The sequence below is a fragment of the Lonchura striata genome, chromosome 7 (genome assembly GCF_050655825.1).
Source record: "Lonchura striata isolate lonStrDom1 chromosome 7, ASM5065582v1, whole genome shotgun sequence".
NCBI classification, from domain to species: Eukaryota; Metazoa; Chordata; class Aves; order Passeriformes; family Estrildidae; genus Lonchura; species Lonchura striata.
The window spans coordinates 8,730,672-8,751,380 of NC_140709.1; the positions used below are offsets into that span (position 1 = coordinate 8,730,672).

The window sequence follows — 20,709 nt, forward strand, 5'->3', positions numbered from 1 at the left end:
GAGCGGGCGCTCCCGGTCCGCGCCGAGCCGAGGCGGAGCGGGCGCTCCCGGCCGCGCTCCGGTCCCTCGGCGAGGCGGAGCGGGCGCTCCCGGTCCGTGCCGAGCCGAGGCGGAGCGGGCGCTCCCGGTCCGTGCCGAGCCGAGGCGGAGCGGGCGCTCCCGGCCGCGCTCCCGGTCCGTGCCGAGCCGAGGCGGAGCGGGCGCTCCCGGCCGCGCTCCGGTCCCTCGGCGAGGCGGAGCGGGCGCTCCCGGTCCGTGCCGAGCCGAGGCGGAGCGGGCGCTCCCAGCCGCGCATCCCGCGCCCCCCCGCGCCGCCCGTCCCGGCCCAGGCCCGGCGGGCGCTGCGGAGGCTGCGCGGGGCGGGGACTGCGGAAGATGGCGGAGGCCGAGTGAGTCCCGGCGCTGCGGAGGGACCGGGCCGGGCTGGGCCGGGGGGACGGGACGGGCCGAGCCGAGCCGGGCCGGGCCGGGCCGGGCGGGTGATGGCGCCCCTCGGCCCGTGCTGCCCGCGGGCCGGGGCGGTGCTTGGCGCTAGGGCCGGGGGTGGGGAGGGAGAGGCCGGCGGGGCCGTTCCCCGCAGCCGGGACGGGCTGTGCCCGCGGGGCTGCCGGGCCCGCGGCCCCTCCGGTGGCGCTGCCCAGGGCCGGGCTCCCCCGGGCTGGGGTCCGGGGCAGAGCCGCCGCCCCCGATGCCTGGGAGGCGATGGTTTTATTTGCTTTGACGTCGCCTGGCTGCAGACGGTGGTTTCCTGCCATCTCCTGCGCGGTGCTGCCCAAATAAATCTTCTCGTTGTCGGCCGCGCCGTGCCCGCTGTGTCTGTGGTGTCAGAAGTTGTGAATCGCTCTCGGCGCGCAGGGGAGCAGAGGCATCGTCTCCTCAGGAGACAGTTAAGTGATTCAGTGTTTTGAGAACGTCTAGGGTGATAATTTAGTTGTTAAGTTTTTTGCGCAATGCCAGGCACCGTGTGGCTGCCTTGCGAGCCGCGTACGGTGCGCGGTGCGTTGCAAAGCTCGGGCTGCAGTCCGCGTGTGCCAGCGAGGAGGAGCGGCGGGGCTCCGGCAGAGCCGAGCCTGCGGCTCCCAGTGCCCTGCTACAGCTGGGAGTGTGCACTGCCAGGAAATGAAGGCTCTGAAGTCTTGCTGGTTCAATATGTTGTGATCTGTTCCTGTCTGAGAGGAAACCTGCAGTAAAACACAAGGCTTAAAAGGAGAGACAGTCTCCGCTGTCTGCAGGAACAGCATCCTCCTAGTCAGAAGGAATAGAGGTAGTAATTTAATTTCCATGAAAGGTGATGGTAGTAGATACCTGTACTGTGCCAGGGCATTGTGAGCCTTGGCTGTCTGGGGCACTGAAGAATGTTTCCTGGGCATTTATTACTTTGCTCCATTCCCCAGTTGCTCTGTGGCATGCCAAAAGGTCTTAGGACCAGTGGAAAATCTGGGAGCAGATAAAACAACTAGGAATGATATGTGTAGGGTGAGAAACCACCAGGTGCAAACGACTGCATCATGCTAGTTTCAGACCTTGAATTACTTTCATAAACATCTGACAATATGTACCTACCCAGGCACCCTTGCTGTGGTGGGACTGTTAACCTGCTAATAAAAATCTGTTGCTTGTGTCTTGAATAATTTGCACCTGCAGTGGTTGTGTAGAAGCAGTAAGTGATTTCCTTCCTGTTGCATTTAGATAAGCCTTCACAATTAAATACGTATTTGCTGAATGGCATATTAAAAAAGTGAAAATCATACAAGTGCAGGTTTTATAATTTGAAAGTGATTTTATATGGGAATAAAATTGGACTTTTACTTGTTCATCAGCATTTCTAAGAGAAAAACCAGTAAGAGTCAATCCGTCTTTACATCAGCATTGCCGTGTCAGATAGCTGATTCTTAATTAGGCTGAAGATTCCTGTAGTTGAGGAATTACAAGAAGCAGAGTCTTGTTAGAGGGTGATACCAAGAGAGAGTGTAAAATGGGGAACTAATCTATGCAGGGAAATTATTTCTAGTTTTCATCAAAGACAAGGACTTAGGCTGATCTCTCTCAGTATTTGGGGAGTGGAACTAGATGATCTCTAAGGTATCTTCCAGTCCAAAACATCCTGTGATTCTATTTTAAATGATAACCTTGGTGCACAAAATAGGATGCAGTAAGATGCTTGCTGATGGCCCAAAGCTGGCAACATTTGCAGGGCCAAAGAGGGCTGGGAGATCCTGCAGGAAAAGTTGGAGTTGGCTGTCAGAAATAACACCTACAGGCTGAAATGCAGTGTGCAAGGTCTGGAGCTGGTACCAGGGAACAAGGACTTCATTACCAGGAAAGAGGGGAGACTTGAATGTAGTAAAGGATCACATGAGCAAACCACTTTATGACTGAAAAGAAGAAACTCTTATCCTGTGTGCTGCTCATTAAAGGAAGAACTAAATTGTGAGCTTTCTTATAGATCAGCTTGGGTCATGCATTTTAAAAAAGTGATGTGCAGACTTCAGGAAGTGCCAAAAGCTGTTAGGATGGTGAAGTAAATGGAGAATTAAGAGCTTAGCTTATTTCCCTGGGCAAGCCAAAGCTGAGATGGAACATAACAGTTTGAAAACCCATGTTAGGCACAGTATTCCTGCAGAGTTTGTAATTGGGAGCTACAGCCTCCAATGCCATGTGTTGAAAAGACTCCTGTAAATTCTGAGAATTCTGGTGATCACCTGGTGGGCAAAACCCCAAGGGACACAAGGGAGACTCTCAGTAGAAACAGTGATGTTTTTGTGACTCCATGGTTTCTTTGCTGGGGGCTAAAAGTATGATCCAAGCTCCAGTGTCGTGCCATTCAGAGCAGGAAAAAAAATCTGCAGCACCTCCCTTTTGCTTGAAGGAAGTGTTGCAGTGCCAGTGCCTGCCTTGATACAGACATCAAGGCTGGCAGTCTGACTCAGGAAGCAGAATAAAAGAAGCCTGACACCTTGGTGGTTCTCTTTCCCCACCGAGGTGTGTCCATGATTACAAGGAACATGGGGAGTTGGCTGTGTAGAAGACAGTCTGTGTTTTAGGAAGACACTGTTGCCTTCCCAAACTGCCAGTGGGAAGTTTTGTATGAAGAAAACTTTTTTCTTTTTTGTCCTCTTTTTTTTTTTTTTTTTTCTGTCTGTTGGAACTTTCCTCGTGTGAGTATTCCATCGTGTGGCATCACACCTGTGCAGTTGACTGGAGTATCTTAACTAGCCTGGATGTATTTAACGTCCCGTTTGGCTTTCAGTCAGCAGAAGTGAATGAATGCTGAGTCCTCTGCTCTGCTGCTGTGTCTGCAGAGAGCTTCCTCTGGGTTGGCTGGAGCTGAGAGGAGAGGGGATGGGTGTTCTGGTTTGGCTCCCTGTGTGCCATAAATAAGAGTTAACAGAAGCTGCTACCAGCTGGCAGTTTCAAATTCAAAAACAATGTCAGGGCTTTTTTTCTGAAGTTCCAGGTGGCTAAGCTGTCGATCAAAATCGTTGTTGTACATGAATGTGGCACTGAATCCATGTATAACAAGACTCCTGATGGACAGGTTTTGGTTTTTTTTGAGGAAGGGATTGGGGTGGGTACTCTGCCATTCCTGTAGTGCCAGCAGTTACTCATGTCAGAGGCTTCCTAGTGCAAAGGCAGGTGGAGCTCCTTTTCCTTTGCCCTCAGGTGCTTCTGTGTCTGATTACAGTTAGGGTTTGTAGTGATGTAGGGCAGTCTTCACCAGATGTGTGTGTTGCTTTGGTAAATATTTCTCTGTGTTGAAGTTAGTGCTCTGGTTTGTTGAGCTATTTGCTGTTACTGGAGCTTACAAAACACGTGTGCTGCAGGATTGCTGAAATTCGGACTCCAGCCTGAAAGTTACTTCACAGATTTCACTTTCCAGTTGAGAAATGTATTTTTAATGTCTCTTCAAGAAAAGAGATCTCTGAACTTCTGTGGCTGACTTGGAATTGAGGGCTGTGTTTATTTGCTGCTGAATTATATAACCTCCAGTTGTTGCTTAAAGGAAGGGAGTGAACCAATTTATTCTTACTGCAAAGCAAGCCTTCCTTCCATCTGATATCACTGTCATTTCTTCACCTCCTGGAATGTACTTTCACATTCCTAGTTGTCCCGTCCCACATATTTCCTCCTCTGTCTCCCAGTAGAAAAAACTGCTTGTGAAACCTATTCCCTTTGTAAGGCATTTTTGCAGCTGTGGTTGATTCTGCTATCAAAGGACTAATTGCCTCTTCAGAAAATTCAGAAAAAATATAATAGGCATTTTTTTAACCTAATCTCCAAATAAGTTGAGGAAAACACATGTAATGTTTCTTATATCTGAATTTTCACTCTTAAAATTATTTTTCAGGGTTTTGATGTCTCCTAATTGAAGAGATTCGAAATACTGATTGCAAGTGAATCCTCAGCCTCTTGGATGCCTCTGATAACTTAAGAAGTCATGGCAGAAAATGATGCAATGCCAACCTTACCAAAAAAGTGTGGCCCATACATTTCATCTGTAACCAGTCGTGGCATGAATTTGGTAATTCGTGGTGTAGTGCTGTTTTTCATTGGTGTATTTCTTGCATTAGTATTAAACTTGCTTCAGATCCAGAGAAACGTTACTCTCTTCCCCCCTGATGTGATCACAAGCATCTTCTCCTCAGCTTGGTGGGTACCACCTTGCTGTGGCACAGCATCAGGTAAGTTCAGTCATGTGTCTGTGCCTGGTGTGCTGAGATAGGTAGCTGCAAAAAACTGTGTGAGAGGTGGGGAAGACAGAAACTTCCCTTTCAGCATCACTGGCCTTGTTGAGCTGTTAGTATCCTTCTGATCTTTTTGTATACATAAATGTACATGTGTCCAGGATTTTGTTTTTATGCTCTCTTGGGTCACCTGAGAATGCTGCAGCTGTCAGTGAGGACTGGGGAAGGCTATGTCTTGCCATCATCTCACAAGAAACCTGTGGGCCTTTCTGGGACTGATGGGTTGGTAGTTTTGATGGAAAGACTGGCTATGGTTTGTGAAGTGTAGTGTTTGAGTTTAGTACTTGATTTTAAGCCACCTGATTTAAAGATACTACAGCCTTAATTGGTTTTTCCCAGCAGGAGTCACCCCTGTTGAGGTGTTCAGGGTTTTTTTTATCATTATTAGTCTCCTCCACTTTCTTTCCTTATCTTCGCTGCTGGCATACATACAGGGAACCTCTGTGGTAAATGCTGATAATTCACCCATTTTCTTGCCATTTGTACTTGCACAGCCTTCGTGGAATTGACGTAAGATTTCTCTGCAGTATGGTTTATTATTATGAACAGAATAAAGGTATTTTGCATATTTATAATCAGGGGTGATCGAGGCTGCATTCAGAGAAGTCCTTTCATCCATCACCGTTATTAGTCATGAGTTTGGCCCAAGGCCTTTGGCAAGAAAATTGCTCAGGGAGGTTTTTTCAGCTCCAGCTTTACTGATAATTTGTTTTACTGAATCCTGGAGATCAGTTTTCCTCTGTGGCAGAGAAGAGAGCATTTGCAATGTTAACCCCAGCAGTGTGCTGGACTGAAGGCACTGAAGACTGAAGGAGTCTGTACTGATGGCTCAGGCTCTGCTGTGCTCATACCACTAGAGTTTAACATTAAGGAACCATTTTTATTCCTTAGTGTGGTTGGTAAAAAATCTTCTTAGCTGCAATTGCAGTAGAGAACACATTTGTAAAGAAATATTGAAAGAGCATCTCAATTCCCTGGGGTTGGAATTCCTGTTTGCTGTCTGAATTCAACAGCTACCGTAGGCTCTTGGCTTTCTCTCTTCTGGGTGAGGTCGAGAGTAGCATTGAAGAAGAGAAAAATGTTATCCAAACAAAGCCTGCTTGTAACAAGAACAAAAGAAAGCACAAAATATTGATGTTATAAACCACAACAATACTGTGGTGTGTTGGTTCTGCAGTTAATTTAAACATCTTTGATGTGTGGGATTTTTGGAAGTGCCAACCTGTAAGCTATTGGTGCTGTTTCTGAACTACAGTGCAGATTTTGGTGTGGGGGAGAGCTCTGTCATCCTATGTTCCTGGTTCAAATTGTCTCTATATTGCTGATTCTCCTACAGTGGCTGAAGATGCTGCTGAACTTTACAGAGCTTTTATAATAATGAAACGTTGAAATTCCTCTTCTCTTACAATGTATGGTTTTGTGCTGTTTGTCCTTAAAATGTGTGTTTGAGTAGTGACTATAATTGTCAAAGTCTAGATAGCCTTTATTCTGGTTAAATGTTGGCAGTGCTTTAACTTCAGGGCCTTTTTTCTTTCCTGTCTCCACAGCTGTGATTGGGTTATTGTACCCCTGCATGGACAGACATCTGGGAGAGCCACATAAGTTCAAGAGAGAATGGTCCAGTGTAATGCGATGTGTAGCAGTCTTTGTGGGAATAAATCATGCCAGTGCTGTATCCTCTAACCAAGCGACATTGGTGGTAACAAATGGGTTTCCTCTTAAAGAAAGCTCATGTGGTCAGTCGTGGTGAATCAGTGTTAAAGGTGTAACATGCAGCATTTTTGCAAGGAAAATGCAGATTATATGTTAGTGTCAAACTTGTAGCAGTATTGGAGCTGATGTGTTTCACATCTTTTTGTTCTGAAAACATATTTTCATTAGAGAATGTCTCAATACTGGGCTTTGTCTTACTTAGTCTTTATTTTCTTTGAATAATTAAAGTTAGTTTGGGAAGATCCTCATGCAGTAGGTGTTACAGAAAAGTGCTTTAGGACGTTTCAAGTTGGTGTCTTTTTAAAACTGCAGTAAGAGCTTGAGGCCCTGTCATGAGTGAAGCACATGCACTTTGCAAAGAGTGGGGAAAGCTTAGGACCAGGAATACCCAGGACTATACAATGCCAGGAAATGCTGCTACCCCCTTCTGCAAAGAATGCCTTCCTTGATGCCAAGAGAGCACTCTGAGTGACATGATGCATTTCTCATGGACTGGTGTACCTTACTGGTAGTGCTGTGGGCCTGAGAGGCTTTAGTTATGCCTAGTGCCTCCTCTAAAACCAGGGTCTGCTGGTGAAAATTGGGGACCTGTAAAGAAAGTTGATCATCTCCATCCGTGTCAGCTTCAACACAGTTCACAAAAATAGTGCTAAAAGTTCTGTTCTTATGCTGCTGGTTCTCCTCATTCCCAGCAAGAGAAGGCATGTTAAAGGAAAGGTGGCTGAATTCTCACTGGGGTTGCTTGGCCACAGATGGGTGTTGTTGCTGGGTGTTTTTTCCCCACCCTCTGCTATCCAGTGTGGCTGGATGAGCTGGAGCTGCTGAGGTTCCAAGTCATTCCCACTGTCCCTCACAAAGCTCATTCTCGTTCCAGAGATGCCCTGCTCTGGAGCTGTGTTTTTGTACCTGGCCTGTACCTATCGGATGAGCCCATGGCAGTTTTGCTGCTTTTAAGAAATAAGAGTTGACAGCTCCTTTTTACATGGGTCTGATTATTTACAGCAAATTTTCTGCAGTTCTCTAGCAGCTGTTCCCCATATCCCAGGACATCAGTACTGTACTGTCTGTATTTCCTCCTTGACAGCTCTCCAGACTGCTTTCTCTTCAGCTGTTGCCAGTTCTGCACATTGCCAGGTTTGCTGAGGGTTTTGTCGTCTTTGACACTTTGTCTGAAGCTATTGATTTTTATCCTGTAATTATTTACTTCAGTTAGTCAAGCTTGTTTCTCATTTTCACTAGGTCTCCCTCCAGATTTTTGTGAGGAAATAGGACAGTGGTTTTTATACTGTCATCCCATAAATTTGCTTTCAGGCCTATGAAACATGACAAACCCCTTTTTAATTATCTGGTTTGGACAGGAGTAATGAGGATGAGTTAGTGTTTCCAAAACATCTTGAAAGATGTGAAACACAAACATATCTGAAGTGACTTCACAATTCTCACAAGCTGACAAAACTGACTTTCATTGTTGATTTACATGAACACTTTCCAGTAATATTTTCATTCTGATTTATAGAACACATGAGCATTTTAATGTTGAACTGACTGCAAAGCATAATGTAATTTAAACAAAACTGCAACTAAGACTGATAAATACATTTTTTTTGTGGATCCCTATTCGTTGGGAGAAATTTAATGCTAGATTTAAGATTTCATGTTGAATGTAATAAAGGACCAGGTGAGTGTGAGAAGTAACATGTGCATTGTGTGTCTGTATAAAATGCTTGATTGTTTGGTAGGGGAATAGGCTCTTCAGTCTTCTACAGCACAAAGACCCTAAAATTTGAAGGAGTGTCATAAGTTTTCAGTTTCCCGAAATACTGACAATTACAAGCCTTAATTCCTCACATCTAATAGCTGTGTGAGAGGTAGCAGGTAACACTGCGCTTAAGTGATTTTTTTTTCCTGTTGTGCCAAAATAGAAACAGAATGACAAAACTTGCTTTATGCTTGTATGTGGTATCTCCAAGCTTATCCTTAACAGCTAGCACAGAAGGTAGATTTTGCCAACAATATCCAGCTGTCTCTCACGTTGGCAGCCCTGTCCATTGGGCTGTGGTGGACCTTTGACAGGTCACGGAGTGGCTTTGGTCTTGGAGTAGGAATTGCTTTTCTGGCCACGTTGGTGTCACAGCTTCTGGTGTACAATGGAGTTTATCAGTAAGTATTTGCTCCCCTAAGGTGAAATGATAATGTTCTGAAGCTGTAACATTAAATCAGAATAACTGAAGGGGTACAATTTGACATGATTTTCAAAGCTTTCACACCTAATTTTCAGCACAGCATAAATTGGAATGTTTATGAAAGCTCTTATCTGAGTGTAAGTGAGAAATCTAGTTGGAAATGCTAATTGAAATAAAATTGCTACCTTGCCAACGATGTAACATGCTTTGTTTGGTTGAATGAATACAACCATCATCAATAAGAAGCCTCCTTTGTTGTTTGCTGCAAGAAATTAAATTTCTATAATGTGTATCTTTTTAAGTTAAAATATGCTAATAATTGTGGATTTGCCTTATTTTTGGAGGACTCTCATTTCACAACACTGAGCTCAAAAATGTGTGTTCTTTTCCAGATACACGTCCCCAGACTTCCTCTATGTCCGCTCCTGGTTGCCATGTATATTTTTTGCTGGTGGAATAACAATGGGCAACATTGGCAGGCAGTTGGCAATGGTGAGTCAAGAGGAGCGGGGTTGATTGTCTTCCAAGAAAAGTTTAAATGTATATATCATTTCTTCCTCCATGTATAGCAGCCAGATATTTGGCTCAAGGGTGTGCAGTGAGGTAGAAACCAGCAATCATTTCTTGTGGTACTTAGTGAGCTGATTATTCTGTATATCAGAGTATACCCAGGCTTTGCTCTGTGCACTCTGTTACATACTTTCAGGACCATGATCTAAGAGCTCCTGTGTTTGGGGAGAAATCAGGCCATCCCCAAAGACTGTCCTGCTCAAGGGACAGAAATTGCAGTCACCAGTATGTGCACAGAACTTAAGGAGATCAAACTTACCTGAGTGGAGTTTAACAAGAGCTATTTTATCACCCATTTTGTAGAAAAATCACTTAATCTTAAGTCTTTTTCACTGGTTATGTAAATTAATATTATTTTGTCAATTTCTCTTTTTCAGTATGAATGCAAAGTCATTGCCGAGAAGTCTCACGAGGACTGAGAGGAAACAATATGCACCTTTTAAACAGGAAAATGTCTGACAAATGACTGTTGGAGGAGCATAAGGAACACTTGACTATGAAATTGCCAAAATGCAATTTTTTCCCTTGAGTGGTATACTTTACTGCAATCTGTGATTGCTGCTTCTATAGAAACCTTGATGTTTGATTTTGATTACTGTGAAGTTACAATAGTATGCAATACATTGGACAATATTGGTTCAATTATAGGATTCTTTTCTCCAGATCTAAACAGTTTACCATAAATTCCTGTCTGTCTGTAATGTTGCAGTGCCAAACTGAACCTTTGCACTATGTTTCTGTAGTTGAAACTTCTTGATTCATTTTAGCTGGAAAGTTTTGAAGAATTTGTTCTTAACAGCTAGTGAAAGACAGAGGGGGTTCACGTTTAGCAATGAAGATTTCCTTCCATGATGATAGCCCATACTATCTCTATGAAATTTATGGATTACAGGTGAACTTTGATGCAATAAGTAACTGATTTATGCCTGTTAACACAGTATGTAATTCTTCTGACCTACCACACTACGGGTCAGGAAACTCACTGCAGGTTTCATGGGTTATTGCCATAGCATTTCATTTGTCTGTGGTGTGTGCCCAGTATCTCAGAAATGGAAACTGAGTCTGGAAACTATTCACTATTTTTTCCCTGTACAGCCAGCATCTATTTTTATTTTTGAATTTATGTGAACCGTGTACGGATTTTGAAACTACTTGTGTGCAAAACAGGATATAGTTCAGGTCATTCTCATGCAATCCTTTAAGCTGATTTGTGTTGATAGGAAAACAACTTAGGGAGTTCTTATTGCAAAATTCAATTCTGAAGTAAATCAGCCACTACCATAAAGTGTCACAAACCCCTCCATTGCCAATGTTACTCTTGGTGGTCCTTGCCCACCCCCTGCTTTGTTGGCAGGGATCAGCAGTGCTGTATTTTAGGTACTGATGGAGCCCCCGTTGCTTTTACTTTGACCAGGCAACCATAAATGTATTTGTTCTTGCAGCAGTTCTCTGAGGCAGAGAAATGCTGTTAGCCCTGTTTGACAGGTGCTTGTGCACATACAGCCTGGTAGGACAGCGAGCTGAAATAGGCTGTGTGCTGAGCAGTTCCCTTCTTAAGAAGGATTTTAGTGTGTGACCCATAGCTGGGGGCATACATGGAATTTTCTCTTGGCTTTGCAGTTTGCTTTTAAGACCATGAGCTGGAAGAAGTGCAAGAAGGCAGAAAGCAGATTTCAAGAGGACACTACTAACCTGTGCCTGCAGTGAGTTTGGCGTAGGATGTCTCCACTCTTTTCCCATTCTGTCTTTGTTGATGATGTTTAAATGTATTTGTTTTCCTTTTTTGTCTTTAAGTACTATTTTTTTAAGTCTTCCATGAAAGGTTTCTAAGACATGTTACAGTCACCTAGGGAGGCTGGAGTTGGTCCAAAGAACAAATAGATCTTTAGAAAAGTTTTTATTAATAAATGTGTGAATGCATTGTACACGAGGCTTGAACTAGGCAACTCTTTCAGTCTTACCTGCTTACCTCCAAGTCTGAAAAAGTGTGGAATAAGCACTTCCAAAAGCATTGTAACAAAATACGTGGTCACGAAAGAAAAATTTCTTGAATGGGAAATTGTAAAGATAATAAAGAAGCAAGTGATGCAAGAAGAGCTTGGTTCTGCAGCTCCACAGAGTGTTATCACCTGCAGCTCACTGTCCTGGGATGATGTTTCAGGAAAGCACCTACACAGGCTCTTTGCTTTAAGCTGAGGCAGAACATATCTAAATACATCCCTGACCAGAGATTTTGCTCTTAATCAAACCATATGTCAATATGAAGCATTTTGTTGGTAAAACCAAGAAGCTGTGCAGGATTGAAGGGTGAGTTTCTTTAGGCAGGCTCTGGCTGAAGAAGCTGTTGTGTCTCTCTCTTACAGTATTTCGCCTCATCCACCTTCTTTACTTCAACAAGTGGCTTCTGCTTGGTGGACAGTGTGAGAAGTCCCTATTGAATTATCAGGGCATGAGTGGCATAAAAATTCAGATGTTTATTATCCTAACTGTAGGGAATAACGTGGTACCTCAGTAGCCAGTGTGCTGACTTGGTAAACAGTGTAGTTTCATCATGACCAACAAGTGTGTACAACTGAAGATGAGTTGTTTTTGTTACTCCCTTGGTGGTAGAACTGCTGTTACCTGCCAGTCTCGATACTTACACAGAAGCAGCCTTGTGTGTGTTGAAATGTGCAGTATGTGAGAAGTGGTTATTGTGCATCTGTGGCACCCACTTTGCAGCACTTTGCATTCAGATTCAGCTAAACCTGGTTAGACTGTGCTGTCCGCTGACTTTTAAATTTCATTTTGGAAATTTTGAGCATGTTGTGCAAAGGCAGCAATCATCCAAAATAAATTTGGGTGGAGTCCTTTATTATATGTGTCTGTACTGTTTTTATTCTTACTTGACTAACATCAATACAGGATCAGATTGTGGGTGTCCTGTTGTTTCAAACTGCTGTGATTTTATGGCTGATGTATTCAAACCCTGAGAAAGGTTCATGATGAAAGTGGTGACACAGCCTTAAGTTTAGTGGTTTGGACATGCTGCTACTGTATAGCATGTAGTTATAACTTTAGACTGTCTGAAAAATGTTGTTCAATAAATAACGAATAAGGTATAATTTAGATACAACTTTAAAAGCACTCTAACCTCTTCACCAATTAACCCTTGTAAGGTCTATGCTGTTTAAACTGGCAAATTGCTGTTAAAAGCAAAATGTGCATTAAACAGAATTACAACCTTGATTGATAGGTTTCTTATTTCTTTAAGAAATTATATTGATATTTAAAATACACTATACTGAGTTGCCTTCTGTCAGCAATCTCATAATAATTCTGACCATTAGCTGGCATATTGGTTGCACATCTGTATAAAAATAGTGAAAAAGAAGCAGGGAAGATCAAACAGCCATGATTCTATCTTAATTACCATGCTGAGCAGCCTTGGAAAATCTCCTCTTTTGAATCTGCAGTGGGAATAAGATAACTTCACTCACAATACAGAAAATAGAGATTTAGATATAAATAGCTAATATGGTTATGAAAAAAACCCAAAACACAAATGGCAGGGAAATTCATAATGGATTTATATTTATTAATGTTCTGGTGTGGATATGAACTGAATGTTACTCTGATATTCACAGACTCCATTCATCGTGCCCATCACTGTCTCAAAAAAGATGTGATAAAGAGAGGTGTGGAAATGTAATGGAAAAGCATCCAGGCAGAGGTGAGGAAAGGGTGAGAAGAGAGGTGCATGGGGGATTGGGATGCAGTCCCACAGCAGGGCAGCACCACAGCTGAAAGCTGGAAGGAGTACAGGGGGTGAGTGGAAAAAATCCTCTGTTTGTGTTGGCAACCTGTGGCCCAAAATTCCTAACTCTGTTGTCAAAATGCAGTATCTTGGGCATGCCGTGTGCTTGAGTAGGCAGATTACAGCCAGGGGTAGAAATAAACATAACTTTGGGTAGTAAGCACTAAGATGAGCCAAAAGCATATGAGTGAAGGTGTTTTGCTGGAAACTTTACCTCTCCCTTCCATCTGTAGCCTCGGAGAGTGGAAATTCCAAGTTCTTCTAGCCTGAGTGTGTTGAATGGAAAGTTACTTGGGTTTTGAGGGAATATCCCAACTGCTGACCTGTCAGGCACTTGAAAAATGTAACCTGTGCATCTCCTTACAACACAGCTGCTGTAAGCAGCTAGGAGGAGAGTAAACAAAGAAACTTTTCCACCGTAGCTTCTGTACTTCCCTGCTGCCATCTGGCTGGGAGCTGCCTTAGGGACCTGTGGGCATACACCAGTCCTCCCTTTCTTTCTTTCTTGGTACCTAAGGAAGGAACCTAATTCCACCAGCTTGCATCACCCTGAACATTTTGCATATGCTTTTTACATTTTGGAGCAGTGTTATTGATAATTCCTGAGGGCAGTGGGTGACCAGAACCTGTGGAAGTGATGTTAGGTATCAGATCAGTGTTCTGGAAGTGCCTGCACAGCTGGGCAGAGGGAACGCGTGCCTCGCTGTGGGAATAGCTATCCAATGCTGTTAGTTCTGATGCCAGTACTAAATGCAAAGCATGAGTAATTTTGCAGCTTAATGTTCTGCACTAAACAGTAAATGAAAGGTCAGTCCAACATGTTAACTGTCATGGAATAGTAAACACTCCTTTAATTGCTTCAGGCAGCCAGCCTGGATTTTTGGTGTGTCTGTTGTCATGTTTTGAGCAGCATGGTCCAGAGCCTTGTCCTGATTACCTCCTCCCCAGTCAAATGACAAAGCCTCAAATTAAAGGATAAACTTTATGCCTGGGCTTTTCAGGCAGCATACTGGGAGTCTGTGCTTTGAATTTAAAAGCAGTGGTGGGGAAGAAGTAAGGGTTATTTCTTGATCTGATCAGAGATGAAATTCAGGTTGAAATGTAGTTTGGCATTCTCTTGAGAGTTTCCTTTCTTGTTCTTTGTTTCTGAAGCACAGAAGTTCAGTAGCTCCTGTTCCATATCCACACTCTTCTAGCCTGCCCGGCACTGTAGCAGATTGGAGGCAATATATAGGAACAAAAAGGAATGTAAAGCAAAGAGGCAGCTACTAATTTTCTTCAGGCCAAGCTGGTTGAGAAGTCTGTGTCCAGTGTGCCCTGTACATCTCTGTCAGATGGACAACCTGCAGCATTTTCAGACTGAGATTCATAGGAATCACTTTCTGTACAGGCAGCAGTTCTGCCTTGTCTTTGTCAAACATCTCTGCAGGAGGTGACCTGTTGTACTGTAGCTTTGCAGGGATATGTGTGCACATTTCAGAGCATTTGTAGTGGCAAGGTCCACAAGTGTAGCCATAAGATCTGCTTTTTATTACTTTGTTGGTAGAAATCCTGAAATTGTGCCTTTGAAGTAAAATATTTATTGAAGGAAAAATCAGTATTTATAAATATGTCGCTATCTGAATTCACAATGTAATTTGGCTGTTTCTGTTCTCTGATTAGTTCAGTGTACATCTTGTAACTAACATTTAGATATTTAATGCCAAATTCAATTTAGATATTTAATGCCGGTGGTTTTGGTAATCAAACCTCAAAGCAAGATTGGTTTCACACAATTATTTGGGAAAAATGTTTACACTAAAAGGAAAGCTGTGAGGAACAGGATTGCACCTTAATTAATCATATAGAAATTATGAAAGGAGAGCCTCCAGCATTTTCCATAATGTTGCAAGAAGGAAAAGGACAGTAAGTGATCATTCTGATTGTACCCTGGGTTTCAAAACAAGGGTAAGGGGAGTCTTACAGATGCATTTGTGTTGACTTGTTCTGGTTTCAGCTGCTCTCCAAAGGCATCACCTCACTGGCAGTGATCACCAGAACATGTTTTGGCTCGTCTGTTTTTCTCTATCCCAGCTGTGCCAGTTGTTTCCTCAGTGACTAGGGATGCCTGGGCTAAGCCTAGATGTGCCACCAGAGAATTTTCAGGGAAATACAGCTTTAGAAACTTCCTGCTTAGGTTGACACATTCCGTTTGAACTCTATGAGAAATTGCAGGTCTGGCCCAGGACACTGGTTGGTAATGTTGAGGTAAAGTGAGGGATGTGACTCCATGGTGTTCAGGTGGGGTGAAATGATGCACAGTGCCTGTAAGGACATCAAGTGCATGTGTTAGTTACAGGTTCCAACAAAGAGCAAAGCTGCCTGTTCTGTAGAGCATAATTTCTTGTCTCGAGTGCTGAGATGTGCCATCAGGGTGCCAAAGAGAGAAGAAAATGCTTTCTTTCTCCTCCTTACTCCTCCTTTGCACAAATACATAGGAGCCTGAGCTAAGGATAGTTAATCCTGCACTTGGAGCCAGGACTATGTATAGGCTGGGATAGCACTGAAAGATTCCACTGTTCCTTTTTAAAAACAAATGCTTGTTCTGAGCTGCACGTCAAGTGCAATCACTGCTGAATGAACTAACATGCAAAACCAGGTTCTCAGCCAGACTGGCATAACTCCATCGATTTCACTGGATATGCAGCATTTCAAGCTGGCTGGGAATTTGGCCCGCTGTGTTTGAAAGGGATTAAATTGTTTAGACCTTACTTCTTTTCTCATCTGATACAGGTCAAAAAAATTCCTACATTGTGCAACACGTAAGAGCATCACACCACAGATTCAGCCTTTCCCTCCTCTCTTTCAGCACTGATGAAGACTGTCATCATCCTCTGTGATTTGCAGTGTGTGCTTTTCATATGGGATATCAGCTCTTCAGGAGAATCAGATCTGGCAGAGCAGATTAATAATGATGCAAATACAAAATGTTGGCCGCTGATGAGGTTGTTGTCATAGATGCTTGCCACAATCCTGCTTTTTTTTTTTTTTTTTTTTTTTTTTTTTTTTTCCTTTGTCCAGTATTTTGCTTGTAGGAAATTCAGCTGAGGCTTTGTGTTGGACCTGTGCCTGCTCTGATTAAACTGGGGAGAGAGAAATAATACTGCTTTGTGTGGTTTCAGACTCCTCTTACCAACCAGTCAGTGTATCAAGCAAAAATGGTGCTGGAGTAGTGGCTTGAAGAAGATGAATTGAAAGATCCTGAAGACTGATGGTTTAAGGATGTGAATCAATGAGGTGATGTGTCCACTGTGGGTGTAGGTGGTATAAGAAGCATTAGACTTTTACTATTATGTAGGTAATAAGAGCAGAAGATGCAGTGTTAAGAAATAATGAAGCTGGTGGAAAGGAAGGTATGTACCTGTTCCTGGAAATGTGTTTTTTTTCACGTTAATTCTGCAGACTTTGATCATTACACTGGTCCAGGGAATGAACCTTGGGGCAGCAAGATGAGGGGGTCACTTGATAAGCTGGCTGGATACAAAAGGGAATTCAGTTTCAATGTCAGGTCAAAATGCCCAGCTCAAAGACAAACACCAGTGGTATTTGTATAGTACACACACAGGCTTTTTGATTTTTTTTTTTTTAATGTAAGTTTACAAAGGAGGATCACCTTTAAGTACCAAAAGACAAAGACAGGTATGACAGGTTGCTTTTACATTGAACTTTTAGCCTTGGTGGGAGTAAACTTGAAGGTGTGAGGAGAGTTGTTTTTTCGGATGCACCCATTCAAGGTTCTTCTTTGCACCCCAAGTCCCTGGATTTGCAGTGAGTTTTGGAATGTGAAACCCATTAGGTTTCACCACTCTGGATCAGCTCACAGGTAAATGAGGATGGCTGTGTTGCTCTCACAGCCTGTGGCTTGACAAATGTGGTCTCTGAATCTGTTCCCAGGCAATAAAATAAGATTCTTGAAGCTGGAGTGGTTCCCCCATCAGTGCAAGGTCAGAGCAAAGAATCAGTCTCTTGTCTGTGGTGTTGCCTTCTCCTGCCTACCACTAGTCTTAGAAGCAGGACACCAGAGGTGCTCTGCAAGGGAAAGGGACCCAGTTGCTGCCAGAAGCCCCCAACTTTCAGGGAAGTTTTAAAGCTATGGGGACAGTATGTGCTTTCTGGCATCACTTGAATCAGCTTTTCATGGAATAGTTTTACTTTGGTGAACTGAAAATTCAAAGTTGGTAGACAGAATGTTTGTGATTTCCAAGGTCACAGTAAGTAATGAAATCCAGAGGGATGTGGTGAGGTTGGTAATGAAGCTGGTATAGGGCAGATTAAGGGAAGGGACCTAGGACAGGGTGTGTGCAACATACTCCTGATGTGTCTCTTGCACAGCTGTTCTGAGGTGCATGAGACTTCACTGAGGAAGGACAGAAGCAGGCAACTGGCACTTGTAAAGACAGATCTTCATGGGATTTAATACCCTACCTAATGCTGACTGATGTTAAAGGGATTTCATGGGTGGGAAACCTTGCTAGAAAAATTGTTCTACTTGAGTCCAGATAAATGAGGGGCAGTGCAATGCAGATGAACATATGTTCATCACTTTGGCATCTCTTAAATTACTAAGGCTTCTTCATTCTGTATCTAAGGCTCTTGAAGGCAGTATCTTATCACCATGCCATTGTTTCCCTGAGATGGTTCACAATATTGTTTACCATGAGCACTGTTGCATCTTGTAATTGATTAAAACAGTAACTTCCAACTTAATCTCGCTGTGAGAGCAAAGTGCTTTAGATATTAACTTTCCTGCACTTCTTCAGGATCTGGCTTCTCTTCAACACAATACTACTTTTAATTAATTCAGCTGACCCGTTATGATTTCTAGTGTAAAAAAAGCTGATTAATGCCCAGGCACAACACCTACTTAAGAAAAAAGTCTGAATTTATTCTGGCAGACAGTTAACACCTAAAACATATACCTTGGAGCATTTATATATATCCTTAGCTTTTGGGATGTCTTCATCATGCTTATGTGCCTGAGATCTGACATGAGTTGTTGGATGATGCCACACCCATTCCTGAGAGCAGAACACGGTTTTTTTGAAGTATTGAGAGTCTGGGCCATGGTGGGACCTTGACGGTGGCTGCAGGCAGAAGATGGAGACCTCTCTGCTCTCCTTCTCCCCACTGGTTCAAATAAACCCACCAAAGCAGTACTCTGAGCCAAGTGGTAATTGTACACTTTTGATTTATGGTTATCTGAGTGTTGAGGAAAAAAAAATAGTTTCTTTTCAACGCCATCTTGTCAAAATGCCAAATGCCGCTTGTTTTTGACATTTTCAGCTACTGTTAAATAATAGTCTTGCTTCTGTCACAGCTAATGTTGACTTGAAGGCAGTTGTGCATTTCTCAACTCAAATGCTAAGCAGACAGGCTTGGGTCTTGACAAATATTTTTCTGGGCTTGCCCTAGGCAAGTAAAAATGAGCTTCTAGTTAATCGTTTGTTTTAAAATTCAAATCGGTGAAATAGGCAATTAAAAAAATGACAATTTTCATCAAAATTTGCAAATTAAATGTCTCTTTGCAGTCAGAGCGGGTTCAAGAAACTGCAATAGATAATTGCTATTTGAAACCAGTGAAGTATCCAGCATTTTAGGGCCATGAGGATTGCGGCTGTTCTGCCTTACTAAATCTTGATTGATTTGGTAAATAAGCATTTCAACTTCTCTCTTTAAAATAAATAAGCAATTTTATTGCTTTATTGCTTACCCCTGTATGGGAGGTAAACAAGCTCTCAAGCAGCAGCCCTGTAATATCATGAGCCCAAGTGCCATCTGTCACCGAGAATTCTGTCCCTTTATGCACAATAGCTTCTTATGGCATTAGGTCCATTGTAGGTTAATTGATTAGCAGAGATCCTCCTTTCAGTTGTTCCTGCTTTTCTTCGCTGAAGGACCGTATCTCTCATCTCCATTTCCTTTTCTCTCTCCTGTATTAGCATACTAATCACACTGAACTCCCACTGCTAAAAAACTCTATCCATTTCATACTGGGGGAGGGGAGGAGGAACAGGCCGGCTTTTCCTGGGAGATTTGTGGATGCTGTTTTTTATGACGGGTGGAAGGGAGGAAAAGAAAAGAAGAGGTGGTGGCAGAGGCGAATAATGCAGGCTCTCGTGTGCCAGTGAAAGCTGAGCCTATGGCTGCATAAATATTGAACACGTTTGAGAAGCACTATTAAAATAAATATCAAAGGCAGCATTGCTCACACATCTGTTTCTCCTCAAATTTTGCCACAGCACTCTACATTTGTTTTCTCTCCAGCTGTTAACACCTGTCTTTCTGTCAATGGTAATAATGCAATTTTAGGTGGGCTATGGAGCTGACAGTGACATGAAAGAATCCTCTATTTTTGATGTAAGAAATTCATTTTTCGAGATTAAAAAGGGCTCAGTGAACAAAGATATATCCTTGTGCTAATCCTTCAGAACAGTGTATGGGGGGATTGTTGTTGTTTTAGGGCGGCTTTTTATCAAACTACACAGAGTTGGGCTTGTATTGCACAGCTGAACGTGAACTAGATGAGACATCCTACAGTGGGCTGCTACTGCTTGCCTTTGTAGTTAACATTTTATTGCTGACATATATTCAGAGGGTTGTATGTGCATGGTACTCCTCTCTCCATGTGATGCTTGTTATCTAACCTCATCAAAAGTGTATGCTGTGCATTGATTGCTAGCAGAGAACGCACATCCAGCTGTGATGTCTTCTTTATTTACCCCTCAAATGAGCACACTATGCACAGGGCTGCCTGAGAAAGTGCTTTATGCCATCAACAGAAGGGTCATAGGAATGCTCAGCTCTCTTGGCATTGAGGATGATGAGACAGATCCTCAAATAATGTAAACTGAGAGGACCCATTTACTGTGCCTTTTTACTTAATGCAGAATAAAAAGCTATTTATTTCTTTTGGCCAAAAGAAACACATCCTGAGATTTAGGCCAAAAGCACAGATGAACCACACCATAAATAGGCCAGGTAAGGCACATGCTCAAGGTTGTTGACCCCATATTTATCCCTCATACCTTCTCCTGCAAGGCAGTCCATGGGTGAAGAAGCTCCCATCTACTGTGGGCCTGTACATTCCCATCCATAATTCCTACCTGTACTATAATCCATAGTCCCAAGGAGATAAACGTGGGTGAACTTTGCAGGTGTTTCAGCACAGGTTGTTTTTGCTGCCTGGGTGAAACCAAGATGGCAGTCAGAGTTTGTCAAGAAATGCCAGGGTGTGGCATGGCAGGTAGATATTCCCAGGTTTGGTTAGTCTTTAAGTGGTTTGGTTTAGTCAGACACATCAACAAAAAATTATTCTTCTCCTTCTGAAGGTCCTACGTAATGATTTACGGGCACATTATTTTTTCATTAATAAGTGGGTCAATTTTCAAAAATACGAACCTGCATCAAAATTTGCCACCGGGGAACCAAAAGTGACCATACATCAAATAGCCCTCAAGGTCAGAAATCACCATCTTTGTTATCTTTGGGAGGATATGGAAGTATCGACCATGTCATGGCCAGCCTGGCCCTGTCAGCCAGCACTTGCAGAGCTTCACAGGCATCATTCAGACAGGCAGCTGGGGGCACGGGCTCCCCAGGAGTGGCATTCCAGGGAAGGATCCTGCTCTGTGAGCTGGAATGGTTAACGCAGAGGGGCTGTGGC

The 20,709-nt window shown here is 43.2% G+C and overlaps 1 protein-coding gene across 2 annotated transcripts; it reads left to right on the forward strand.

Moving 5' to 3' along the window:
• Positions 1-352: 352 nt before the first annotated feature.
• Positions 353-12,070, forward strand: INSIG2 (insulin induced gene 2). 2 transcript variants are annotated; one of them, XM_021548642.4, is made up of 6 exons: positions 353-389; positions 4,349-4,682; positions 6,293-6,417; positions 8,452-8,618; positions 9,034-9,133; positions 9,589-12,070. In XM_021548642.4, exons 2-6 carry the CDS (start codon positions 4,439-4,441, stop codon positions 9,628-9,630), a joined length of 678 nt encoding a protein of 225 aa, XP_021404317.1. In that variant the 5' UTR covers positions 353-389; positions 4,349-4,438; the 3' UTR covers positions 9,631-12,070. The 2 variants fall into 2 exon arrangements, with proteins under 2 accessions (XP_021404317.1, XP_021404319.1); XM_021548644.4 differs by lacking the exon at positions 353-389 and adding an exon at positions 749-886.
• Positions 12,071-20,709: the final 8,639 nt, after the last annotated feature.

Coding starts and splice junctions, on each gene's coding strand:
- INSIG2 (XM_021548642.4), top strand. CDS start 4,439: ATGGCAGAAAATGATGCAATGCCAACCTTACCAAAAAAGTGTGGCCCA. Junction 6,418..8,451: donor GAATAAATCATGCCAGTGCT/GTATCCTCTAAC, acceptor CAGCTAGCACAG/AAGGTAGATTTTGCCAACAA. Junction 9,134..9,588: donor TTGGCAGGCAGTTGGCAATG/GTGAGTCAAGAG, acceptor TCTCTTTTTCAG/TATGAATGCAAAGTCATTGC.